The 24,206-nt window shown below is 46.6% G+C and overlaps 1 protein-coding gene and 1 pseudogene across 2 annotated transcripts in view; one reads left to right on the plus strand and one right to left on the minus strand.

Moving 5' to 3' along the window:
• The window catches only part of MTF1 (metal regulatory transcription factor 1), a 42,075-nt gene that overhangs the window by 7,686 nt on the left and 10,183 nt on the right, over positions 1-24,206 (minus strand). For both annotated transcript variants that reach the window (XM_024554592.4, XM_024554591.4), the window contains exons 3-8: positions 15,153-15,391; positions 13,752-13,883; positions 11,713-11,786; positions 11,120-11,256; positions 6,296-6,373; positions 434-530 (exon numbers count right to left, since the gene is read on the minus strand). In XM_024554592.4, coding sequence (XP_024410360.2) covers positions 434-530; positions 6,296-6,373; positions 11,120-11,256; positions 11,713-11,786; positions 13,752-13,883; positions 15,153-15,391 — 757 coding nt within the window. The remainder of the gene's footprint in view (positions 1-433; positions 531-6,295; positions 6,374-11,119; positions 11,257-11,712; positions 11,787-13,751; positions 13,884-15,152; positions 15,392-24,206) is intronic.
• Positions 4,267-4,349, plus strand: LOC112299712 (small nucleolar RNA SNORA36 family; annotated as a pseudogene).

Below are 24,206 nucleotides of genomic sequence, written 5' to 3' on the forward strand. Positions count from 1 at the left end.
GGCTTTTCTAGAAATGGGGCTAGACATCCTTTCCTGGCATGACCAGGGCACACACTTCGACTACTGTGAAGCTCCAGAGACAGACTCTCATTCACACACAGTGCGATCTCTGCATCTGACAGCTAAGCCTCTGGATCCCAACCACTCATGAACAGGGTGTCCCGTCAGAGAAAGAGCTCAGAGCTCCTCTCATCTTTTAAAGCCAACAAGAGCTTTTGAAACAAGAGGCCCTCTTTTTTGAGGGTCTGGGGAAGGTGGACCCTTGCTGAGGGAAGTAGGGGAAAGGGCCCTTACTTTCCTAACGGCTCACTGAAAGTCACTTCACTAAAAGGGACCGCGAGGCTTTATCACACCTGCCATTCCGGGTGTGAGCAGTGTGAATCCCCTCTCCGGGGGCTGGGGTCTGAGCTGGAGGAGAGTCTGTGTCACAAACCTGTCTGCTGAGGGTCTTCCTGAATCGCCGCATCGTCTGGGCTCTGGAACATCGATTTGAAGATGGATGCTGGTGAAAGTGTGCCGAGACCCGGGCCCTGCGGCAGACAGACAGACAGAGACAAGGGTGTGAGACCCGCCGTGGGAGGAAGCTCTTTGCTGTGAAAAACGCAGAGGTGCGGAACTATGATGATCTCTTGATAGGCTCCTCGTTTCTCCCTTTTCCTTTTCCAAGTGGCATGTATGTCCCGAAACATCAGACACTCAAGGTGTGGGCCCTCAGATACTCTAAAAGAGAACCTAAGAAATTATCCTGACCCCTGCTCTAAAAGACCAAATTCTACATAAAAACGGGAGTGCATAATATCCACTGCCTGCAACTTGTTTTTCTCATGTAATAATGTACTGTTAATACCTTTCAAGGTCATTAAATATATCCTATTGTATACACACGGTAGTGAATCAAGCCACGTGAGGCACTTTCCACGACAGGCAACAGCAATCGCCCGGTGTGCACTACTGTGTGTCACTACACTCATTCTTCGTGACTCACAACGAAGACAAGACCGGAGGCACTCATAAAGGTCAAACATGAAGACAGCTAACACACACACACACACCGCCCTGAGGACCTGACTCCTGATAGGCACCAAATAAAAGGACTACCTCCAGGCTTCCCTTCAGTTAAGGGAAGGGGAAAAAACGGAAATTCTTTTTTAAAAAAAGATTTTATTTATTTAAAGAGAGAAGGGAAGGGGGGATAAAGAGAGGGAGAGAAACATCGATGTGTGAGAGAAACATCAGTTGGCTGCCTCTCGCACGCCTGCAACCAGGGATGTGCCCTGACTGGGAATCGAACTGGCAATCTTCCAGTTCACAGGCCAGTGCTCTAACCACTGAGCCACAACTGTCAGGGAAGCAATTATTTTATCTGCAATCCACCTCCAGTCCACCTCCACCGATGCCTTTGTAGGGCAAGAGTGACAAAGGCAACCTCCAGGAGTCCAGACAAGTAATAGAAATCAGTGAAGCATGGGGGCAGGGACCGGGAGGCTGTGGCAGACTGGAGAGCAGGCACCCAGTCACCGGAAGGGCTTCAGTAGAACGCAGCCATGGGGCTCTCTGCAGGCTGGGGAGCACCAAAGCTCAAGAATAGTCCCGAATCTGTATTTTTGGAGGAATCTACTGATTGGTAAGTAAAAGCAAGTAACTGAAAACAACTTAAAATCACTCTATACAGCAAACAAACCTATCTCCAGGCCAGATTTGGCCTCAGTGCCAACTTGTGCTTTAAGGTCCCTCTGCAGCAACTCCGCCCTGGGAGGAGAAGGAGCACCCTGGGGCTGCGCACAGTGGTGAGCAGAACTGCCCGCCCACCCAGAGGTCCTTGGAGGGGAAGCTGCCCTTTTGAGCCAAGAGGGGCCACTTATTCTAGCATGATTCCACCATCGGGAAGAATAAGGAAGGAAGGTGGGTGACTCTGATTGCCAGTATGACGGAGGCTGAAAACAGGAATCTATGTGAGGGTTCCAGCTTCCAGTGCACAGGAAGTTCAGAATCACAGGAAGGACAGTGGCCGCCAAACTTTTCATCGTGATGCAAAGGAATACACTTGACGTTTCAGAGTAAATGTGTCTATGTACACACACACACACACACACACAATGCTTCATATTACATTCACATCCATGTGTATACCTGAAACAAAAGCCTATCCTTATTATATGCAGTGTCTTCTAATACTTTTTATTCTACTGATGTCCATAAAATGCTGATTGTAAGGACTATTTCATAACCCAACGAAGAGGCATGACTCAGTTTGGAAAACAGTGGGCTAACAACTATCACTAAGCTATAAACTTTGCAACTTCCTCGTGGTTGTTTTGTCGTTGTTGTTGTTCTACCTGCTTACAAATCATCAGCAATAACACCGTTAAAAAGAAATGAGCCCGTGTGACTCCAACCATTATGCACGAGAACGTTCACAGCAGCACTACTCACGGCGGCCCCACACTAGAAACTACCCAGGTGCGCAAGGAAAGCCGAAGGCGCAAACTGTGGTGCACTTATTTAGTCTAACACTGTTCCGTGAGAATGAGTGACCTATTACTATACGCAACAGTATGGACTGACTTCTTTTCTTTTTTTTTTAAATAACAAAATGGGTATTATCATCTGGGTTCTATGTGAAGTGATTTCTATTAAACAGGTGCTACCCCTGAATCTTCAGGCCAACAAAAATAAGCTTGTACTGTATATTTTTCAGTTATTGTCTTTCTAAAATGCTTTTCCAGCAACTCTGAATTTTACTTTTTTTTTACATTTTAATTTTTTATTGTTATTCAATTACAGTTGTGTGCCTTTTCTCCCCATCCCTCAATCCCCCACCTCCACCCTCCCCCTTGATTTTGTCCATGTGTCCTTTACAGTAATTCCTGTAATGGATTGATTTCTTAAACATAATGTTGCAAGAAAGAAACCAGCATAAATGAGTATACACCTCACGACTCCAATTATACAAAGTACAAAACAATCCGGATTCCTCACAGGCTGTTAGAAGTCAGGCAGCGCTCATCCTTAGGGGGCGCTAACAGCTGTCGGGGGTGTGAAGAGGGTGGCTGGGGTGCTGGGACCATTCCGCTTCTTGATTTGAGGGCGGGCTACATGGATATGATGAACTGTGATGATTTGTTAGGCTGTACATTCATGACAGGTGTACTTTTCTTTATGTACGTTAATCTCAATAAAAAAATTTTTAATTTAAAAAAAAAAAAGAAAAAGTTAGCTGCTGAGAAGACTGTGACTCAGCCACTGCCAGGCTTCAGGGCAAAAACCCCGGGAGCAGCTCCCAAAAGGAAGTCAAGAACAGGCTGAGCCTCTGGGGCCTGGCGCAGAGGGAAGAACACTGGGAGCTGTGTGGGACCAGAACGGATCCTGCAGATCAACAGCCCAGAGGCCCGGCAGGCCGTTCTCCCCCCACGGAGACCCTCCCACTGCCACCCTCCTTTTACAAAGATCTGAGCAAACCAGAGCTCACTTCTAGGACCTGCTGGGCAGCCCAGAAACCCACAAAGTGATGATCGCATGAAATTTCATCATTTAACAATCCATCCTTTTTTTTAAAGCAAAGTAAAATAAAGCAAAATCAATCTTAAGCCTTCAAGGAAGTATGGCCTGAGCTTGAAAGGGTAACAATGAGACTGTTTCCAAGTCTGGGGTAAACACTGGATGACCAGGGCACAGTGCGCAATCTGACCCCAGGGACCGAGCAGCCTAGGCTCTGTCCTGCTGGCGGACCTTGCAGTAGAAGAGGACCCCCTCCCCACAAGCGCAACAGGGGTTCTCTCGCACAGGATCCCTCCCCTGGTGGCCCCATGGCTCCAGACAGCCCGTCAACCTTATGCCACAGCCCTGGCCAGGGAGTAACCCCGCCATCCAACACGATCTCAGATTAGAGAGAGTATAACCAGAAATCTTAAGCTGCACAGCTCAAAGGTTATCTAGGCCACCCAATATGGAAATTTCTCTTAGAGCATTAGCTCTGAAATGTGAATGTGCATAAAAATCATACGAAGTGCTTATTTAATGTTTTTCTTCGTTCTTCAGATTGGTTAATTTCTACTGGTTTAACTTCAACGTAACGGATCCTTTCTTCCATCATTTCCAATCTGCTGTTAAGCTCATCCAATGAATTTCTTATTTCAGATAAATTTTCAGTTCCAGAATTTTTAGTTGGTACAGTTTTTACAGTTTCTATTTCTCTACTGAGATTTCCTATACATCCAATCATTACCAGCCTATTCCTTTATGTCTTTGAGCTACATAAGAACCCTTGTCCAACTCTGGAACACTGAAACAGGCTAGGAAAAAATGGATAGAAAATATGACTCCATCTATCTATCTCCCAGCCTATAAAAAAATCAGTTTAATCTCACATGTTGAGATTAAACAAGCAAAAATATCAAGTACAAAATCAAGGCCCTCAAAACTCTGAAAATCAACAAACCACTCACAGCAACGACTCACTGATTCACTATTTCCTCACCTAAAAAACCGTCTGGTCCACTGAGCCACTGAGTCTAACACCCGGCTCACCTCGAGGCCTGTCTCTACAGGTGGCCGTCTCTCTTGCGTAGGGGTGGTGGTTTGCTGTCTCCTCTCAGGCGTTCTAACTCTGGGTCACCCTGCACACTGCCAATCACGCCTGACAGAAACGGGGCTCTGCGCCCTTCCTGGAGGAGCGTTTGCTTCACAACCACTGACGGGCCGTCCTCCAGCTCCTCACTCCGCCTTCCCCGCAAGGACAGCAGCTGCGATCTTCGTCCACTTCCAGCCTCAGTTGCGCTTCTTAGGCTCTGCCCTACACATCTACAGTTCAAGGGTCAACTAGGGATTTGGATGGTTTAAACAAGAACTTGGGGCTCCCCCTCTGTGGTTCTCTCCTTTCCGGGCTACGCCCCCTCATCTTCCAGGTGCTTTGGTAGCCCTGCCCCCTGCCCCCTGCCTTATCACGCCAGTGAGACTGAGTTCTGGCCACCGTGCTTGGCGTCAGCTGGGGCGTGCCGAGTGGGTGAGCCGTAAGACCTGAAGGCCCGTCCCAGTGCCTCTGCTATCTTTCAAGCGGCCTCTTCTTCCACGTGTTACCTCTGCCTGTCTGGGTTGCTCTCTGGTGCCTTCGAGGAGTTGTTTTTTATATTTTGCCCAACATATACAGTTGTTTTCTAGGCAAGAGTTGGTCTGATAAGAGTAAGGCCTTGGGGTGCTCGTAGGAAAGTGCAGTGTCAGATGCGACTCCCGGGGATACTGGCTCACTAGGCCGGCGGTGCGGACCAAGATCCTACACTGTCCTTAGCGCTGCAGATGACCCCACTTTGAGAAACACTTTCCCACAGCATTCCTGAGTCATTCAGTCTCTGCTCCTATCCCATCGATCCCTTCTTATTTATCGTGCCCATGCACAGAAAATCTAACCTCAGCTATAGACTTTTAGCAAAGGAAAACAACATCTGCACACGGAACAATCACTAAGCACACAGATGCTCACAAAGCACGAGCTCAGGCTTAATGCGGCGGTCCGCAAGGCGCCGCACGGGGCCGTAGCAAAGGCGGGGACACTCCAAACACAGTGACAGTGGGGTTGTCCTTTGGCAGGGCACAAAGTGGAGGTTTCCTTCACAACCCCAGAGCAGGGAGCTCAAAGGAAGGGGAAGACTGACTCAGGTCAGCCTGGCAGGGCTTGAGAAAGTCTGGAAACTGGAATTCTGGCTCTCCCTTATAGGGGACTAATTTCTTTTTAAAGATTTTATTTATTCTCTTTAGAGCAAGGAGAAGGGAGGGAGAAAGAGAAGGAGAGAAACATCTACCCATTGCCTCTCACACACCCCCAACTGGGGACCTGGCCCATAATCCAGGCATTTGCCCTAACCAGGAATTGAACCGGTGACATTTTGGTTTGCAGAACAACGCCCAATCCACTAAGCTGCACCAGTCAGGGCAGGACTCATTTTAAGCTCCTCAAGGACAGACCACACCTACATTTTCACCATACGAGCTCAGCACCGGCGAGCACTTGATGAATACTTGTTAAATGAATAAAGAAAGAAATTTTCTGGGGCCAAGAGGTTGTCAAGTGAGTGACCAGGTCAAAAGGCACTGGGTGTCAGAGAGAACAACCTCTCCTAGGAGGGAGGGAGGGAGGGAGCAAGGGAGGGAGCAAGGGAGGAAAGCAAAAAACCCTAAACAGTAATTGGACACAACCAAATTTGGAAGATTTCAAGAACTTGCCACCCTCCATGCCCCCACCAAAGCAAGCGCTCCGTGCTTGCACTCACTCCTCTAGCACCCACATCACAGGTATACTTACTGTACTGGAATTTTCTCGCAATTCAGAATCTGTGGACAGAAGGCTCAAGTCACTCAGACAAAGAGAGTGATTTGCATCCTGTGAAAGAGAAACACCACTTACTGAGTAACAAAAAACTCAGGATTTATAGTAGCGTGTGTCATGTAATGAAACACTTGATTACAATGTTCCAAACATCTAGATGTAAACCATCCAAAGCAAGGACTATGTAAATTATTTCAATTTTTAAAATCCTGATATTCTTAGAAGACGCTCTTACATTTCTTGAAGATTGTTACTAAAAGGGTTTTTTTAAAGATTTTATTTACTTATTTTTAGAGAGAGGGGAAGGGAGGGACAAAGAGAAGGGGAGAAACATCAGTGTGCAAGAGATACATCAATTGGTTGCATCTCACACGCCCCAACTGGGAACCTGGCCTGTAACCCAGGCATGTGCCCTGACTGGGAATCGAACTGGCGACCTTTCAGTTCACAGGCTGGCACTCAATCCACTGAAGCACACCAGCCGGGGCAAGTGTTATCTCACAGTTCAAGCACTAGCATAACGAAAGCCGTGATAATATGAAGTTAGTAACATTTGTGTAATTGGTCTTACCATTTACAGAGTGACTTCACATCACCTCATTTGATAGTCACATAAAACTTTGAAGTATCATTTTATGTTCCCATTAATGCGAAGAATGGCAGTGAACTGTCCAAAATTACATAGCTAATTAGCCAAACACAAACCTAGCGCTTCTGAGAGTCCATCTTCCTCCTATCATGTCACTGTGTCCCCAGTGTGGGCCTCTCACGGACCCTTCCTCAGAGCGTTTCTGACGACTTACTATTCAAATACAGCAGCCGAGGCTACCTCTGAACTCCGGGTTCCTAGAGTGCCAGTTGCAATCCACACACTTCACGTGGCAGCCCTGCTTACCTCACGGATTAGACGTCCCCGTGCATCCAACAAATGTTCAAGGAGCATCTACAACGGCTTAGGCACCAGGCCCAGGGATAGAATAATGAACAAAACAAAGTTCCTGCCACTGTACAGCTTACATTCAAGCGAGGAGTTTGGGGTAGGGGGAAGGGACAAACAAACAAAAACATGTATTTGTATACAAGATAATCATCAGCACTATGGAGGTGAAGGGGAACAGGGACTGCTAGGGTCGGAGCTGCCCTTTTGCTACAGTAGGGAGGCCTCTTAGACAAGGTGACATCTGAGATGATACTAAAGGAAAGCGGACATCAACCAGGCGCATATCTGGGAAAAGTGCTCCCGCAGAGGGTTCGGCAAGTACAAAGGCCTGGGGCAGCAGTGAGTTCCCTTTGTCCAAGGACCCGCAGGGAGTGCTGGCTGAAGTGAGAGGAAGAGACGTAAACTGGGTCAGAGAAGCATCTAAGCCAGAGCGCAGGACCGTGCAGACCACTGTAAAGACCTGGACTTCTACTCTAAGTGACACAAGGAGCTACCGGAGGGTGATGAGCAGACAACAGACATTATCTGTCTTATGGTTTAGAAAGATCACTCTGGGTTATGTATGTGGAAAAATGCGTCAGGGCAGCAAGAGTGGGGAGAAGGGGAAAGGTGCCAAGAAGACCACTTAGCAGGTTTCTGCAATCATCCAGGCAAAAGATGAGTATCTTGAATGCAGTAACCTGAAGAAGCGATCAGACCCTACATATATCCTCAAGGTAATGCTAATGGGCTTTGCTAGCGAAAGTGGGGTGTGAGGAGAAAAAGAGGAGGCAAAAACAACACAATTTTTGGCCTGTGCCAGTAGAAAAACAGAGGTGCCGTTTACTGAGATGGGAAAACTGCAGGAGGAACGGGTTTGGACATGTCAAGTTTAAGAAGAGTAGATGAGCCCTGGCTGGTGTAGCTCAGTGGATTGAGTGCGGGCCTGCGGACTGAAAGGTTGCTGAACCAATTCCCAGTCAGGGCACATGCCTGGGTTGCGGGCCAGGTCTGCCCCAGCTAGGGGCGTGCAAGAGGCAACGGATGGATGCTTCTCTCACACACTGATGTCTCTCCCTCTCTCCCTTTCTTTCTCCCTCCCTTCCCCTCTCTCTAAAAATAAATAAATAAAAATATTTTTTTAAAAAAAGAGTAGGTGATATCTGGGTGGAGATGTCAAATGGGAGGTTGAATATTCACGTCTAAAGTTGAGAAAGAATCACTTCTCGGCCTTTTGGCTAAGATCAAGTGTGAAGTGGAGGAAGAGATCCAGGCTGAATAAAAATGTAGGACTCAAAAGCAATCCAGATGGCAGCTAAAGCCTGGGACAGAGGTTTGATCTCCAAAATACATAAAGAACTCACAGGACTCCCCACCAGGAAGACAAACAATCCAAATAGGAAAAAATGGGCAAAGGACCTGAACAGACACTTCTCCAAGGAGGACATACAGAGGGCCCAGAGACATATGAAAGGATGCGCAGCATCACTAGCCATTAGAGAGATGCAGATTAAAACCACAATGAGATGCCACTTCACAACAGTCAGAATGGCCATCATAAACAAATCCACAAACAACAAGTGCTGGCGAGGTTGTGGAGAAAAGGGAACCCTAGTGCACTGTTGGTGGGAATGCAGACTGGTGCAGCCACTGTGGAAAACAGTATGGAATTTCCTCAAAAACCTAAAAATGGAACTGGCTTTTGACCTGGCAATTCCACTGCTGGGGTTATACTATAAAAATCATGAAACACCAATTCAAAAGAACCTTGCACCCCAATGTTCATAGCAGCGGTATTTACAATAGCCAAGTGCTGGAAACAGCCTAAGTGCCCATCAGTAAATGAGTGGATCAAAAACCTGTGGTACATTTACACAATGGAATTCTATGCAGCAGAGAGAAAGAAGGAGCTTATACCCTTTGCAACAGCATGGATGGAACTGGAGAGCATTATGCTAAGTAAAATAAGCCAGGTGGTGAAAGATGAATACCACATGATCTCACCTATAGGTGGAACCTAATCAACAAAACAAACAAGCAAGCAAAACAGAACCAGAGACATGAAAATAAAGAATAAACCCACGGTGACCAGAGGGGCATGGGGGAGGGGGATAACGGGGAAACAGGGGGAAGGGTCATCAAGGACCATGTATAAAGGACCCATGGACAAAGATAACGCAGGGGGAGGACTGAAGGTGGGAGGTGGGGGTGGGTAGGGTGGGGGAGAGTAATGGAGAGAAAATGGGGATGACTGTAATTGAACAATAAATAAATAATTAAACAAACAAAGCAAGCCTGGGGCTAGAGGAGACTCCCCCCACTGAGTGACTAGTGATCAGAGAAGATGAGGTCTGAGCACTGTGTGCTGGGCCCTCCAATGCTCAGAGGTGGTCAACAGTTGAACTGTCCTTGGATTGTTAGGAAAGTGAAAAAAATGATCATGACTTAATAAATGCAGCTTATGCCCTGGCTGGTGGGGCTCAGTGGATTAGGTGCTGGCCTTTGAACCAAAGGTCCCCGGTTCGATTCCCGGTCCGGGCACATGCCTGGGTTGCAGGCCAGGTAGGGGGAGTACAAGAGGCAACCATACACTGATGTTTCTCTCCCTCTCTTTCTCCCTCCCTTCCCCTCTCTAAAAATAAATAAATAAAATCTTAAAAATAAATAAATAAATGAAGCTTAGCAGGCAAAGACTCTCAAACCTTAATATTTATATCTGGTTTTACGGATAAAGAAACTGAGGCATAAAGAAGCCTTTTGCCTAAGGTCATCCGATTAGTGGCTAAGCTTAGATCTGAATTCAGGCAGGGGAGCTTCAGAGGCTGCAGTTTTCATAACTAACGTTGTCTTGCCTCTTACAACATAGGGATAAAGCACCAGGCTCTGGAATCTGAGTGCCTGCCTAAATAAGACTAATTACAAACTTTGGACACTCAGGCAAGTAATTTCTCCTTGCCTGTAGTTATCAGTGATATGGGGACAATAACAGCACTGACCTCACAGAGCTCTTGTGAGATAAAACATGTAAAAGCACTTAGCACAGCATTCAGCGCACAGTAAACACTCAGTAAATGTTAGTTATTATTACTAATATAACACACAGGGGGAGAGTCCTTTTAAAGGGATCCTTGGCTGATTAAAAATTGCAAACCACAGAATTAAAGTATGCTGTCTCTCCCCAGATCAAAATCATATTACATACTTGAAGAACCTCATTACTCAAACAGCAGTCAGTGTATTTCAGTTTCTTTACCTATGAAGCAGTAAGATACTAATAGTACTCACTTCCTAGGGTTAACAGACCTATCGTAAGCGCCCACTTCTACACTAGAAGTAACAACAGTAAACTTATCCCAGGATCTCGCTGCAGTGATCTGTAGGAGAGGGAAATATGGTGGAGGAGCTTGCCACGGAATAGACAAACTGCTCAAAACTTTGCGGAGGCTTGTTCTGTGGTTCAGGGCTCTTAAACCTTTCAGCCTGCACACAGTTCAAAAGGGCAAGGGACTTCAGTGATAGATTAATAGATGTGTGAAGTAAAGCATTGACAGATATACCATTTTATAGATATGAATAGGAAAATAACACTCTTTTAGAGCATCTGGCTGGCCCTTTGGAAGCCATTCTGAGACCTCTGGTTTCAAGACCTCTTCCACCATACCTGATGGAAAGGGTGTGGAGCTGAATCACAGGCTGGAGCACAGGGAGCCTGGTGAAATTTCTGGCTTCTACCACCCCATCCCCAAGACACATATCTTGGCCAATGTCCTCCCTCCCACTAACAGATACATAGAGATATTTCAAGCTTTCATTTTAATACACACACAATGGCTGCTGTTCTATGGTGCCCAGATCAAACCCAGAGACAAAACACTACACACCTCTGATCCATTGTGAGTTGGAAGTGCATTGTACAAGTGTCCTTTGTTATCGTGACCTTTCATGTGACTTTTGAGACTGTACTGAGTGCTGAATGTTTTCTCACAGCCGTTACTGGGGCAGAAAAAGGGTCGTTCACCTGCAAGAATGGCGAGTAGTGTTAATTTTACCATACAGCCATTTCACTGAACTAAGACACCTACTATTCCCTAAAAGAGGGAAGTAGTTTTATGAGGGCTCAGGTAACAGTTGTGTTAAGTTGGATAAACTATATGTTACCGATCTCAGTCCTAACACTTAATGTAGAGCAAAGCACTGAAGATGGGCTGCTCCTGGGAAGTTTAAAGAGAAGATTAGTTTTTTTCCCAGGTTCTTTTTTTTTTAGTATCTTTGTATTGCTTTCATTTCCTACTGTTGGATTCCTGCATCCAACCTTTAGACCCTTTTACCTCTGAAAGAAGTCAAACATTACAGGTGAAGGCTGAGCTGATTAGGCTCTCTCGCTCCACAGAGCTCTGCAGGCCTCCACAGCAACACAGATGTTTACTGGCTGGCCGAAGATTAAAACAGAAAATAAGAACGGACCCCCACTCACCAGTATGTGTACGGACGTGAGTTTTAAGGTGGTGGCTCGCTGCAAATGCCTTTCCACAGCCGTCATGATCACACCTGGGGAAGTGATGGAGGCAAAAAGAAACAGCAGTCATCAGCAATAGACCTCTGTCTTCAACATCTCCTGTAAATACAAACTCAAACTAAAACAAATGACTGGAACAGCAAGACCACATCAATGAAGTTGGTTTTAGACGTGAGAATGACGACAGGTCCCTGGAAAAGGTGACGAAACTGAGATCAGAGGGAGCTGATGCTCAGCATAAGGATTTCATGCCCCCCAGGTAAGGTACACGTTGAGAGCACTGACCAGAACAGCCGTCTGATGAATCACTTAACAGAATTCCATTGGCGAAGAGCGCCCCGGAACACCTCCTGCCGGTGCACTATCGGAAATGCGACCGTGGGTGCGGAGGCTCTCAAGACGCCTGGAGCCTGAACTGCCTGTCACACGGGAACACGGCAGAACACGCTGGCTGTCCTGATTTATCTGTCATCTTCAGTGTTCACGTCAGAGCCACTCTTCCCCTACTTCCTTGATAACCAGAGCTAGAAGTAATCTTTCCCTCCTCAGAACTCCTAAGGCATTTAGCTTTTTTCACGGCAGCTGTCGCTGCTAATCTTGTTTATCTCCGTTACAGACACCTGCTACCTGTTCTCCAAGACGGTACATTCTTTGAGGGCAGGGTCCAAGCGCTTCTTTACAGCTGCTGCAGTTCTCGCACACGGCAGGCATTCAGTGCCTATTTATGTGAATGAACGCTTTTTCTTGTAAGCCAACATATTTTATTTCTTTAAACAGCAAGCTTCTCTAAAGCATTTTACTTTCTGATTACATGTAGTCATTGTGTTCCAAATCCCATCTAATATTCAAGAAAAATCAGCAGTATTATCACAAAAATGCATGTGGTTGAATAGAAATCAGAGTCTCCTCAGCAGCCCCAAGGGAAAAAAGTAAGGTAAGTGTCACACCCTCTGGAGACCAACTAACCTCTAACTACTTTTGCTTTCAGAGAGGCCACAACTCAGAAATGCATCTGTAATTTTAAAATACAGTTACTTTTAAAAAGTGTTTAAGAGTTGACCATCCCTGGAGACTCCTCAGCTTCTTGGTGCCCTAATGAGGAGAGGAGTGATTTGAGCAGGGACAGTAGCGTCTCGAATGCTGTGAGTGTAGCAGCGATCTTCCCTGACAGAGGTCAGAGACACTGCTGATGCACGATTTTCAGTAATATATCCATATTATATTCAGGGGGAATCCTTACAAACTGATTAGATCACTAAAAGGTCACGTAAGCATTCCTAAATTGTTTCTGAGTCCCTACTGAATGCCCAGAACCATGTTACATGCCACGAACACAGAAGTAGATGATACACGTATTTCCTTTAAGCTTAAACATTTATACTTGTATCTATTAAATATATATGTATAAAGATACATACTTTGAAAAATACGTATATAAGAAATGGATGCGTCTGTTTGTGTATATACACAAGATGTTACAAAGAGACAACTAAACAAGCAACAAAATAAAGTACTTGCACAATTAGCCTAAGGATTCTTGCTCCTCATTGCCCCTCCTGTCCCCTCCCACTGTGCCCCCCGATCGGCAGGCAGGCACGATTCCCTGTGCTCAAAGCCCTCGGAGCGTCTCAGGGTCAGACACGGTCTGGTTACTTGTGGTTCTTTCCCACCAGACAAAACTTCTCAAGAGGAAAACTGTGTCTTAGTACTTCCCTATCACTCATAAAAATACCTACCATACAAGTGAGTTTCAACAAATGCTTCTTTAAAACAAAAGGAAAAATGAGGCAGAAAACCATCATCCAGACTGAGGGTGCTCCTGGAGCCCACTGCCCGCCCTCCAACCTGCAGGAACCGGTTATAGGTGTCCTGTGGAGAGCCAGCGCTGCCCAAGAACCAGTGAAGGGAATTTCCTTTCCATTTTGAAAAGTGGTAGAGCGCGTCAAGACACCCCGCTGAAATCCGGCCAGTAACAAACAGAAGACAGCACGACCTACCGAAATGGCTTTTCTCCTGTGTGGGTCCGAATGTGCTTCCTCAGATCGCTGAGTGTGGTGAAGTACTTGCTGCAGCCTTCAGATTCACAGTTGAACGTTTTCCCTGTGTGAAGCCTCTGATGTGCCTTCAGCCTGCAAGACCCCCAGAGAAAGTCCCTCTGTCATACCGCGCTGCAGAGCCTCCCCATGGCAGTTCAATAGGCTTCAGGACCAAGGGTCCTTTCACAAGACTACGGCCAGTAAAATCTTTTATGAGAGAACAAAGTAATTTTATGTATGGCAAGTAAATACTAATTACCGATTTCACAAACAAACAAACAAAAAAAAATATATATATATATACTGGAAACAAAATAAATACATTGGCAGAATGGGCTTTGGGAAGGGTGCCAAAGGGGGAGGGGTAGAGATGGGGGAGGAGGAAACAGAGCTTCCTTAACCTCCACAGTGGGAAGTCAATATCCTAACATGGAAAAATCTAGAAGGAGCAATATAAGCCTAATACTTAAAAGCATGGAAGTAAGTGTAAAAACATTAACATTAAGCTAAGAGCAGAGAAAGTGGATGCATGTGAAGGGGGAGAAATGGGGAGGTACATCTTTTGTAACAAACCTTGGAGATCTACTCTGTAAACACTGAGAATCTGTAACCTTGTTAAAATGATAAGTGATTTTAAAAGATTAAAAGATGAAGTGCATAAGAATTCTGTATTCGTATACACCGTTCCACGCTTTTCCTCAAAGAGAAGTGCACAGAATGTGGCTCTAGAGCCAGACTGCGGCTCTAGAGCCAGACTGCCTGGGACTCAAACCCTGGTCCCGCCTCCCACCGGAGGGGAGGTACTGAGCCAGTTATAAAGCCTCTCCAGGCCTCCCCTTACTCACTAGTGCTGTGATGATTAGCACTCAGAACAGAGCCCAGCACACAGGGAGGGCCTTAAAGTGTCAGCTATTGTTAAGTCTGCTACTGTCTATCCAATGGTGAGGTCTCCCGATACCAACGGTGGAAAAGATAAACGGCTAGTGAGCGGGCCACTCCCCCTTTCTCAGGGTAGAAGGAAATTAATCTTCAAAGTGAGACAGGAAAGAACATGACGGCAGCCTTGGCACCAAGGTTCTGCACCAGAGGAGATGTACTCTGTGCCGAACACTCAAATCCCCAGGCCAAAATGCCACTACAGGAGATAGGAAATCTAAGCACAAACGTACTACCGTTTTCAACCAATCCAGCACGTGCCCATCTTTAAGTGACAAGTTCCTCGAATGGATTTTAAATAGCTGAGCGCAGCTGTGCTCCTTCAAGCCCTGCAAGTGCCCCTCGGCGCTGCTGGAGGAGAGAGCGCTCTGCCATCGCGACGCAGCCAGGGCCAGAGGCTGCTGGCGCAGTGGGAGGAAGGCTGACCTGTAGAGCGTGTTGAACGCCTTCTCACAGCCCTGCACGTCACATTCGAATGGCTTCTCCTTCGTGTGCACTCGCACGTGGATCCTGAGGCTGTAGGAGGTGAGGAAGGCCTTGCCACAGCCCTCCTGATTACAGACAAAGGTGTACTCTCCTCGGTGAGTCTTCTGGTGGGTGCGCAGGTTGCCTGCTGTGCTGTAGGTTCGGGGACAGCCCTCAAAGGTGCACTGGTACCGCTTTACCTGGAGACAGAGGACACCTCAGCAACACGACAGAAGAGCTGCCCAGGACCTAACTCCCTCCCAGCTTGGTTCCCAGGCAATGTGGATGACACAAAACACGGAAAACCACCTCTAACGAGGTGGGGCTATCTTCCCATTGATCGAATCACCCCGCAACAGATACAGAGTAACGGGGAACAAAGAAGCTTGTACGTAGGTGCATATTCTAAGTGAATATTAGAAGGGTGTTTTCAGACTTCAGTACACAAATGTCCTCTAAAGGAGGATATATAATCTTACCAAAAAATTTTAAAAATATATCATTTATTTATTTTTAGACAGAAGGGAAGGGAGGAAGAAAGAAAGGGAGAGAAACATCAATGTGTGGTTGCCTCTCATGTGCCCCGGCACCTGGCCCACAACCCAGGCATGTGCCCTGACTAGGAATTAAACTGGGATTCGAACCGGCAACCCTTTGGTTCACAGGCCCATTCTCAATCCACTGAGCTACACCAGCCAGGGCTCAAATAAAATTTTGACTTCACTTTAAGTCAAACATCCTGCCCTATGGCACTATACCTTGATTGGAACTGACCAATGTTAAACTGAGTGCCACGCATGCTAAAATTTACATACTCAGTCATACATATTAGCAGGTATATACTAGCACAGTTCCCACCGAATATTTTTTCAAGTCTACACAGTGAAAATAATGTATCATGAATTCCTTGGAGTATGACATTTCTCAAACCACCAGCCTCTGGGTTTCCTTTCACCACCCTACTTATTGAAAGGGTAGTCATTCTTCGTGCCTCCATCTCCCCCGATGCCCATGTAACCCTTGCCCCTTGGCGAGCTAGCTTCACTGCACGAAATTATCCTCTTGAACTTCCTGGTGGTCAAACTCGTTCATCCTCTCCACCTTCATTATTCGCAGAAATATCTCATGGACGATACCCGCTCCGTCTGAAAACTTGTCCTTCACTACACAGTAACTCCTTGGGGCTCTCTCTATCTTCCCTGAGCCACTCCTTTCCTCTAACCTCTACGTGTAGGTTTATTCCAGAACTTCTCTCTCATCTCCCGAACCTTCCCCCTCTCTACACTGATGCAGAGGGAGCAGCACTAGACTTGGGGGGAGAAGACTGAATTCCGGCACTTATGTTAAATGACTCTGAGCAAGTCACTTCACTTTACACTTCGGGTTCTTTGTTTCCAAGACGTGAATATTAATGCCTGCCCTGGCAGTCCCACATGCTTGTGAGTGGAACAAAAGACGATAAAACATTTGTGAAAATACTTCGCAAATTCTCAGCTTTAGCAGACATCTTTTTGTTTTAATTTATCGATTTTAGAGAAGAGAGAGCTGAGAGGAGAGAGGGAGAGAGAAACATCGATCTGTCGTGCCACTTTTTATGCATTCATCGGTTGCTTCTTGTGTGTGCCCTGACGGGGGTCAAACCCACAACCCTGGGGCATAGCAGGACAACACTAACCAACCGAGCTTCCTGGCCAGGGCCTTGCAAACATCTTTATCCTTTAATCCCAAACCTTCTCCAAAGCAAGCTAGATACCACAGATTAAAAAAAAATAACAACAACATACCAAAATCTGCTTCTAAGGAATACCAATTTTAAGGAGGCAGCCCGGGCACAATTATTCTACACTGTGTCGTGCCTGACAACAGATCCATGCCCGAGGCCTGTGCCGGCAGAAAGAAGGAAACCTGCCCCCTCTCGGAAAGACTAGAAATCAGTGACGGCTCGGAGACCGAGCACTCTCTCTGAACTGAGGGGGTTTCTTTGCTTAATCTGTTAAAGCCTGTTCTTTTTAGGGTCAAACTGAAAAGATATTCCTCAAACCGAAGACATTCCAGAAAGAGGCAACACCTTCCCAATGCATGGAAAGATGGAGGAGTTTGCTGGTACAGTGAACCGCAAACACACCTGCACTATGTAGGAGACCAGGAGGAGGAGAATCTGAAAAAGGAAGGCAAAGCCTCCGTAGTTTAACTACGGAGTAGAGAGACAGGACAATGGGGAGCCACCCACAGGTTTAAAGCAAGACAACCCAATCAGACCTGGAGTTCAGGAGAGATCATTCTGATGTCCTTGTGGAGGATGGACTGAGTAGGAGAAGGGACAGAATAAGAGAAGAGGGACAACAGTGCAGGGGAGAGATGAAAAGATTCTGAGCTGAGGAAGTAGTAGTGGACAGTATGAGAGAGGAGTTCCCGAGAAATTAAAGGGGGAGACTTGACAGGCTGCTGTGACAACTGGGTGCTGAGGGAGAAAAGGGGTTGGGGAGAGACGAGGTCGAGATCGACCCCCAAGATTACGGCCTGGGTGACTAAAGAGAAGGTCACACTAACAACCTGGGGCTGGAACGGGGTTGGGAGAGATGATGAGTTGGGTCGGAGGTGCTGCTAGGACTTGAGGATGGAAATGTCTGGTAGCCGGCCAGATGCACAGGCTGGAAGCTAAGAAGAAAGTCTGTGGCAGGAGGCTTGGGAACACAGATAAAGCTGACTTTACCTGCACACCACCACGGGCTCAGGTTCCAGCCCCAGCTGCTGCTCACTGTGTGACCTTGGGAAGGTCACTTAAGCTTACTGAGCCTCACTTCCCTTATCTATAACATGGAGGAAATAGAAACCTATCTTTTTAGGGTTGCTGTCAGAATTAGGGATAGTTTGTGTAAAGCATTTAAATATAGTGACTGCCATATAGTAGGTACTCAATAAAATAACAGCTCTTATAAGAGGACAAAGACTAGACCCGTGAAAGTCGCCGTTAAAGGTACTGGTAAAAGAAAAGAAGCCGTTGAGGGGTGAGCGGGAAAAAGGGTTGGGAAATAGGAAGAGTAGTAAAGGAGAGTGATGTCACAGAAGCCTATAGAAAAAGGGCCTATGGGAAAAGAAAATGATCAAAATGCTAAATGTGTAAAAAGTAAATAAGCCCTGGCTGGTGTGGCTCAGTGGTTGGAGCGCCATCCCATAACCAAAGGTTTGCAGGTTCGATTCCTGGTCAGGGCACATGCCTAGGTCACAGGTTCTTCTCCAGTCCAGGCGCGGGCACATGCGACCCCAGTCCAGACTCCAACAACCCCCGGTCCGGGTGCGTATGAAGGCAACCAATCAGCGCTTCTCTTGAATCAATGTTTCTCTCTCTCTCTGCCTTCTTCTCTCCCTCTCTCTCTCTCTCTCTCTAAAAAAGCAAGTGAAAATGTCCTCGGGTAAAGTAAAAAAAATAAATTAAAAATGTTAAAGGTCAGTGAAAATAAGCAAGGTAAAGGCTGGGGAAACTCCTAGGTCCAGTAGCTAGAATAATGACTTAGCAAGATTCGCTTCAGTGGCCTGCCGGGGTCAGAGGCCTGGGTGTAGGTGACTGAATGAAAGGTGAAGTGGAGGCAGAGACTAGAGATGGAGAGCAGCAGCAAAAGTGGACTTCTGAGTTGATGAAGTGTTTTTGTTTTTTGAATAGCGCGTGTCTTGAGCATATGTCAGAGGGGAAGGGTCCTGGGAGAATTAGAGAAGCTGAGGGCCTAGGGAGGAACATAAAGAAGAGAAGGGTAACGGGCCGGGTGGCGGGATGCTTCAGGTAGGAAGAGAGATACTGAGTTGCCACAACAGAGCGATGAGATAAGGTGGGTGTGACTCACGTGGGGACAAGGTTCAGGCTGTGGGCCGTGCAGTCTGTTACAACTGCTCCCCTCTGCTGCCATCCTCGAAAGCAGCCGTCGGCAACACACACACGGACACACAAGGCCGTGCTCCAAAGACTATTTGCAGACAGTGAAACTTGAACTTCACATCATGTTCATGTATCATGAAAGGCTGTCCTTGTTTTCATATTAAAAATATCATTTAAAAATGTAAAAGCCATTCTACAGAAACGGGCATCTGGGTGGATCTGGCTGGATCTGGCCTGCAGGGATAGTTTGCCAACCTCGAAAACCAGTGGGTGTGGGGAAAGGAGGGGCCGACTCCTACCTCTCTCCTCCCACTCCTCTCTCATCTGTCCAACCTTCAGTGTGATCTTGCACAAGTCTTTGGGTTCCTCAGGCAAGTGCTCTGTCACTTATCCACTCCGGACCCTTCCCGCTGCCGCACGGGAGGTGCTCCATAAACATTCGCTGTGCTGAATTACTGGCCCAGGAGTCCTGGCCTTCTTACGTCTCAGTGTCCGGTTTGGAAGCCAGCCATTGCCAGACTGACTCAAAAACAGTGTTCTACACATGCCATTGCTCTACCTGAATGATAAAGTCCCAGTTCCGTAGCCTGCTGTTCCAGGTCCTCCCCAGGGCCCCTTCCACCTTCCACGACATTACTCTAGTGTAACAGTAGGCTCTGTCCTGGCCTGCAAGCACCAGCACACCCTCCCTAAATGCGGCACTGAAGTCCCACTCGCCTGCCTTGGCGTTCCCTTTTTCTTTACGGGAAGTGCCTGGTTCCTCGGTTCCTTTCTTCTCTGCTTTTCTGAATCTCTCTTCAATTCAAGCTTCGCGCCCTACCTCCAGGCCCTCCATAACCACTCCGTGTCAGAGTGACAGTGCCCCTCCCTGAGTCCCAGTATTTGACCACACCGCTCATTGGACACCTCGTTTACACTGTTAATTACCCTTTCACACGGGTATCCTGACTTCCCACCAAGACTGAAAGTCGCTTTGGTACTGCCAGATAGAGATTTCCAAATAATCGCCGACCGGGAAGGAGAACCAGGGCTCTGAGTGCTGCAGTGACAGAGTCTGCCCATCCCGGCCACAGAGCAGATGAACATGACGAATGACAGGAGCAGGGTTTCATTCCTAAGATGCTACACAGTTGGTAACTATAGATGATGGTGCAATCAACAATTAACTATCCCCCCCTGTCTCTCTGCCCTTCCAACCCCTGCTCCCATCCAGGGTTTTTACGTGGCCAATTCAAACTCCAAATAAATGTTCCTTCCTCCAGGAACTCTTTCCTGACTCCCACTCCCACCGCACAGCAGAATAGGTATTCTTATTATAGGTCCTCAGAGCTTCCTCTGTTTCTCGAAAGCCTACAATACCATTAGGGTTAAATAATTTCACAAACAATCCACACCATTATCTACTTAGCTCCTAGGCACAGCAGTAGCTAAAAACAGGAGGCGCAAAACAAGCACTTCTGTAGCTGAATGAATGAATGTCTGCTCTCCATCTGAACTATCGGTTCCATGAGCACAGGGGCCACGTGCGTCTGTCTTGGTCACTGCCACAGCCTCAGGGACTAGCCTTGTGGGGAAGCAGCACTCGATTCCTATTTGCTGAGTGAAGGAATAAATGGCTAAGCAAATGAACAAAATAAAACCAGCAGGGCCTAATGCTGAGGCATTGTAACAAGGGCTACAAGTGACAAAGGAACAGAGTTTCAGAAGGACACTAACTAGGTCGAATGTAGCAGAGCTGACTGATAAAGCAATTCTTGGATCGGCAGACTCACAGCATCATAATTGCCCCAGCAAGACTAGCTTCATTGGAGGAACAGAAATGAGAATGTAATGGGCTGAGAAGCCAGGAAAAGCAAGGAGCTGCAGACAATGAATATAACCACTCCTTCACAAAACTTGGCTAAGCCCTGGCTGGTGTAGTTCAGTGGACTGAGCACAGGGCCTGTGAACCAAAGGGTTGCTGGTTCGATGCCTAGTCAAGACACATGCCTGGGCTGCAGGCCAGGTCCCCAGTAAGGGGTGCGTGAGAGGCAACCACACATTGATGTATCTCTCCCTCTCTCCCCCTCTTCTCTCCTCTCTAAAAATAAACAAATAAAATATTTTAAAAAATTTAAAAACTTGGCTAAGACGAGAGAGGGAGAGACAAGAGAGGGAGTTAGGAGAGGACACAGAATTAGGAGAGGACACAGACTATGAAGATATGAAGATATTTGCATTTAAAGGTGGGAGAGCCCTAGCCAGGTGGCTCAGTTGGTTGGAGCATCATCCTGCACCAAAAAGCTGCAGGTTCAATTCCTAGTCAGGGCACATCCCCCTTAGGTTGTGGGTTCAATTCTTTGGTGGGGGTGCATATGGGGGGCAACCGATCCGTGTTTCTCAACATTGATATTTCTCTCTTTCTCAGTGAACATACCCTACGGTGAGGATTAAAAAAAAATACATAAATAAATAAAAAATAGAGGTGGGAGGGATGACAAAAGCAAATGCCTGCTCCCTCATAATATGCTAAATAACAAGTAATCTCTCACCCCTTTGCAGGGAGCCAGTAAGTGGAAGTCACTATTCTGTCTTGCAGAATCATGTTAAACAGCACCCGATTTCACAAAAAGGAAAAACTAAACCTCTCAAAACTGGATCAGAACAGGAAGTTGCAAAAAGCCAATGTAAGTTTTCCTGGTTACATAGAGGAGGAATTGCAATATGTGGTGCATCTAAATACAATTAAGGTTTATCATGTATGCATACATTCAAAAAATTATGTTCCAGGGAATAGACTGTCTCGGGTGCTAGGAGCTCAAAGTGAAGAGGAGAATCAAACAAATAAACAGACAAGAGCAAGAGAGTACAAAAAGTTGTGCTGATAATGGATGTCAGGATGTAGAGAAATGTAGACAGAAATCATTTAATGTAGACTTGGAGATGACTAAGAAAAGATTCTCAAAAGAGGTGATGCCCAAGTTAAATTCAAAGAACTTGAGGGAGAGGTGACTCATAATTAATATGTCTACCAAAATTAATTAGAGTATATATAATATGGACATAACGTCCCTGCAGACTCCACTGGATAATAAAATGTGTTTTTCCAAAAGAGCTTAAGAACTGCATCACTTTAATTTTCCTTTGCAGTCCCAAAAAACAGCTGTTGATCGCTACGTTGTTAAGGAGCTCAGAGCGAGCCCCGTTTGGATGCCGAGGATGGGGTCTAACACTAGAGACGGGCGGGAAGCCTGAGCTTCACAGAACTGAGCTGCTCTACAAAGTGTACTAAGCAGCTCTAGAACAGAGAAATGCTTAACAACGCTGATTGCCTTGCTCAGTTTACAGAAGCAGAAGAGGAAAGGTGAATGAAATAAGCAAAAATGAGAAAATCAAACCCTGGAACCCCAGCAGACAAAAACTTTAAAAAATCCAGTTAAGAGAAAAGGTGGGGCTTCTGGTGGAGGGAGAAGACCAGAGTCTGAGAATTAGACCCACACACATTGCCAGCCCCGCACTAGGAATGGGAGTCTCTGACTCCGAGCACCTGGCATGTGAGCATCCTCACAAATAAATGAGCGGCCGAGATGTTGCGGCTGCAGGAGCTGCCCTTTCCTCCCCATCTCTAGGGACTTCCCCCTCCCTCTCCCTAATACAAACCTGTTCCTCTGCTGGCACTGATCTCATTTCTTCTACTCATAATGTGCAACCACAGGGCTCAAAGGAGAAGCAAAAGAACTGTGAACTGACCTCATTTCTTCAACAGGCCTTCCACTGCCCATCACCAGAGCTAAACTCATTCAGCTGTTCCCACTCCTCCACCTTTTATCCCTACGAAACTAATGGTATCCTGCTGCCCCTCATTTCTTAGCCCCTTTCACAGCTAACAAGTCTTAGCGCCCCATTCTCCTCATCTTTGCAAAAACAGTGTTATGATAGAAAACCATAGGCGTTGGCATCCAGAAAGTCCTCAGTTCAAATCTCAGTTCTACCACTTGCTCATGGAATGTTCCTGAGCCACAGTTTTTTCATCTGTACAATGAGGGTCAATAGGACTTACTTTGTAAGACTGCTATGAAACTTAAATACAAAGTTGTATGAAAGCCCCCGACACAGGGACTAGCACAGAGCAGGCACCCCACAGATGCCAGCCTGCGCGCCCTCTCACCACTGCGGCTGCCAGCATGACAAGGAGCCAGCATTCTTCAGCTCGAGGAGCCTCAGCTTTGCCGGGTGCTCTGAGTGCCCACCACGGAAGTAACTTCCAGTGAGTGGCCTGGTGCCACCAGGGAGCCGAGCAGGTGAGCAGAAGATTACCTGGGGCAAAGGCTGGTGTGCACAGAACCCCTGCAGTAGCACCCCAACCCTGTCCCCATTTTGAAATGTGGTTGTAAACGGTGGTTCACGCTCTGCAGTGGTATTAATGTGACGACTCAGCTAGTCAGGAGTTACCGGGACCTCCGCAGGCTGTTCTGGAACCCAACCACAATTCGTAACCTTATTTTAAGGAGAAAATGTTTCCCTCAGAGTTCCTAACAAAGACCACTGTAAACTCTTCTCAAACTGGAGATTACCTCCATACCTCCTTCAAGAACCACGTGGGCCTACAAGAAAGACAGGTAAATGAACACTTAATGAACAACCACGAGGCAGCAGACATCATACTGAATGTTTTATGCTTAGAGAGTGGTATATTTATATATGAATAAATCTCATTTCATCTTCACAAAAGGCAATGAAATATTTTTATTTCAATTTTCAAAAGTGGTAACAGAGCAACTTGCCCAAGGCTATGTAGTGTATACCAAAACAAAAATACAAGCTATGTCCAAATTATCCCTGTGCAAACCACAGAAGAAACAATTCTAAGAATAAGCTTGCTTTGAATAAGAGAAAGCCATGAAAATACGAGTTCTTTCTCCAAAGTTCTACAATAGCAAAATTTTAGCAATACGGAACAGGCACAGCCTGTATAAAACGTAAATCTGAGACCTGTTATTCCTACAGTACCATTCTGGAAAAACGGTATGTATACAAACGGCCCTGGTCCCTTTTGGAGGCCAGCAAACCTCAGCGCGGGAAACCCCGATGGCCGTGGAGGGGTGTGTAACATGCGCGTGGGCTGCGGGGAGGGGCTACAGCAGCTTCGTCTGGAGGGGAGCAGA

The sequence above is a fragment of the Desmodus rotundus genome, chromosome 3 (genome assembly GCF_022682495.2).
Source record: "Desmodus rotundus isolate HL8 chromosome 3, HLdesRot8A.1, whole genome shotgun sequence".
In the NCBI taxonomy this organism is placed as follows: Eukaryota; Metazoa; Chordata; class Mammalia; order Chiroptera; family Phyllostomidae; genus Desmodus; species Desmodus rotundus.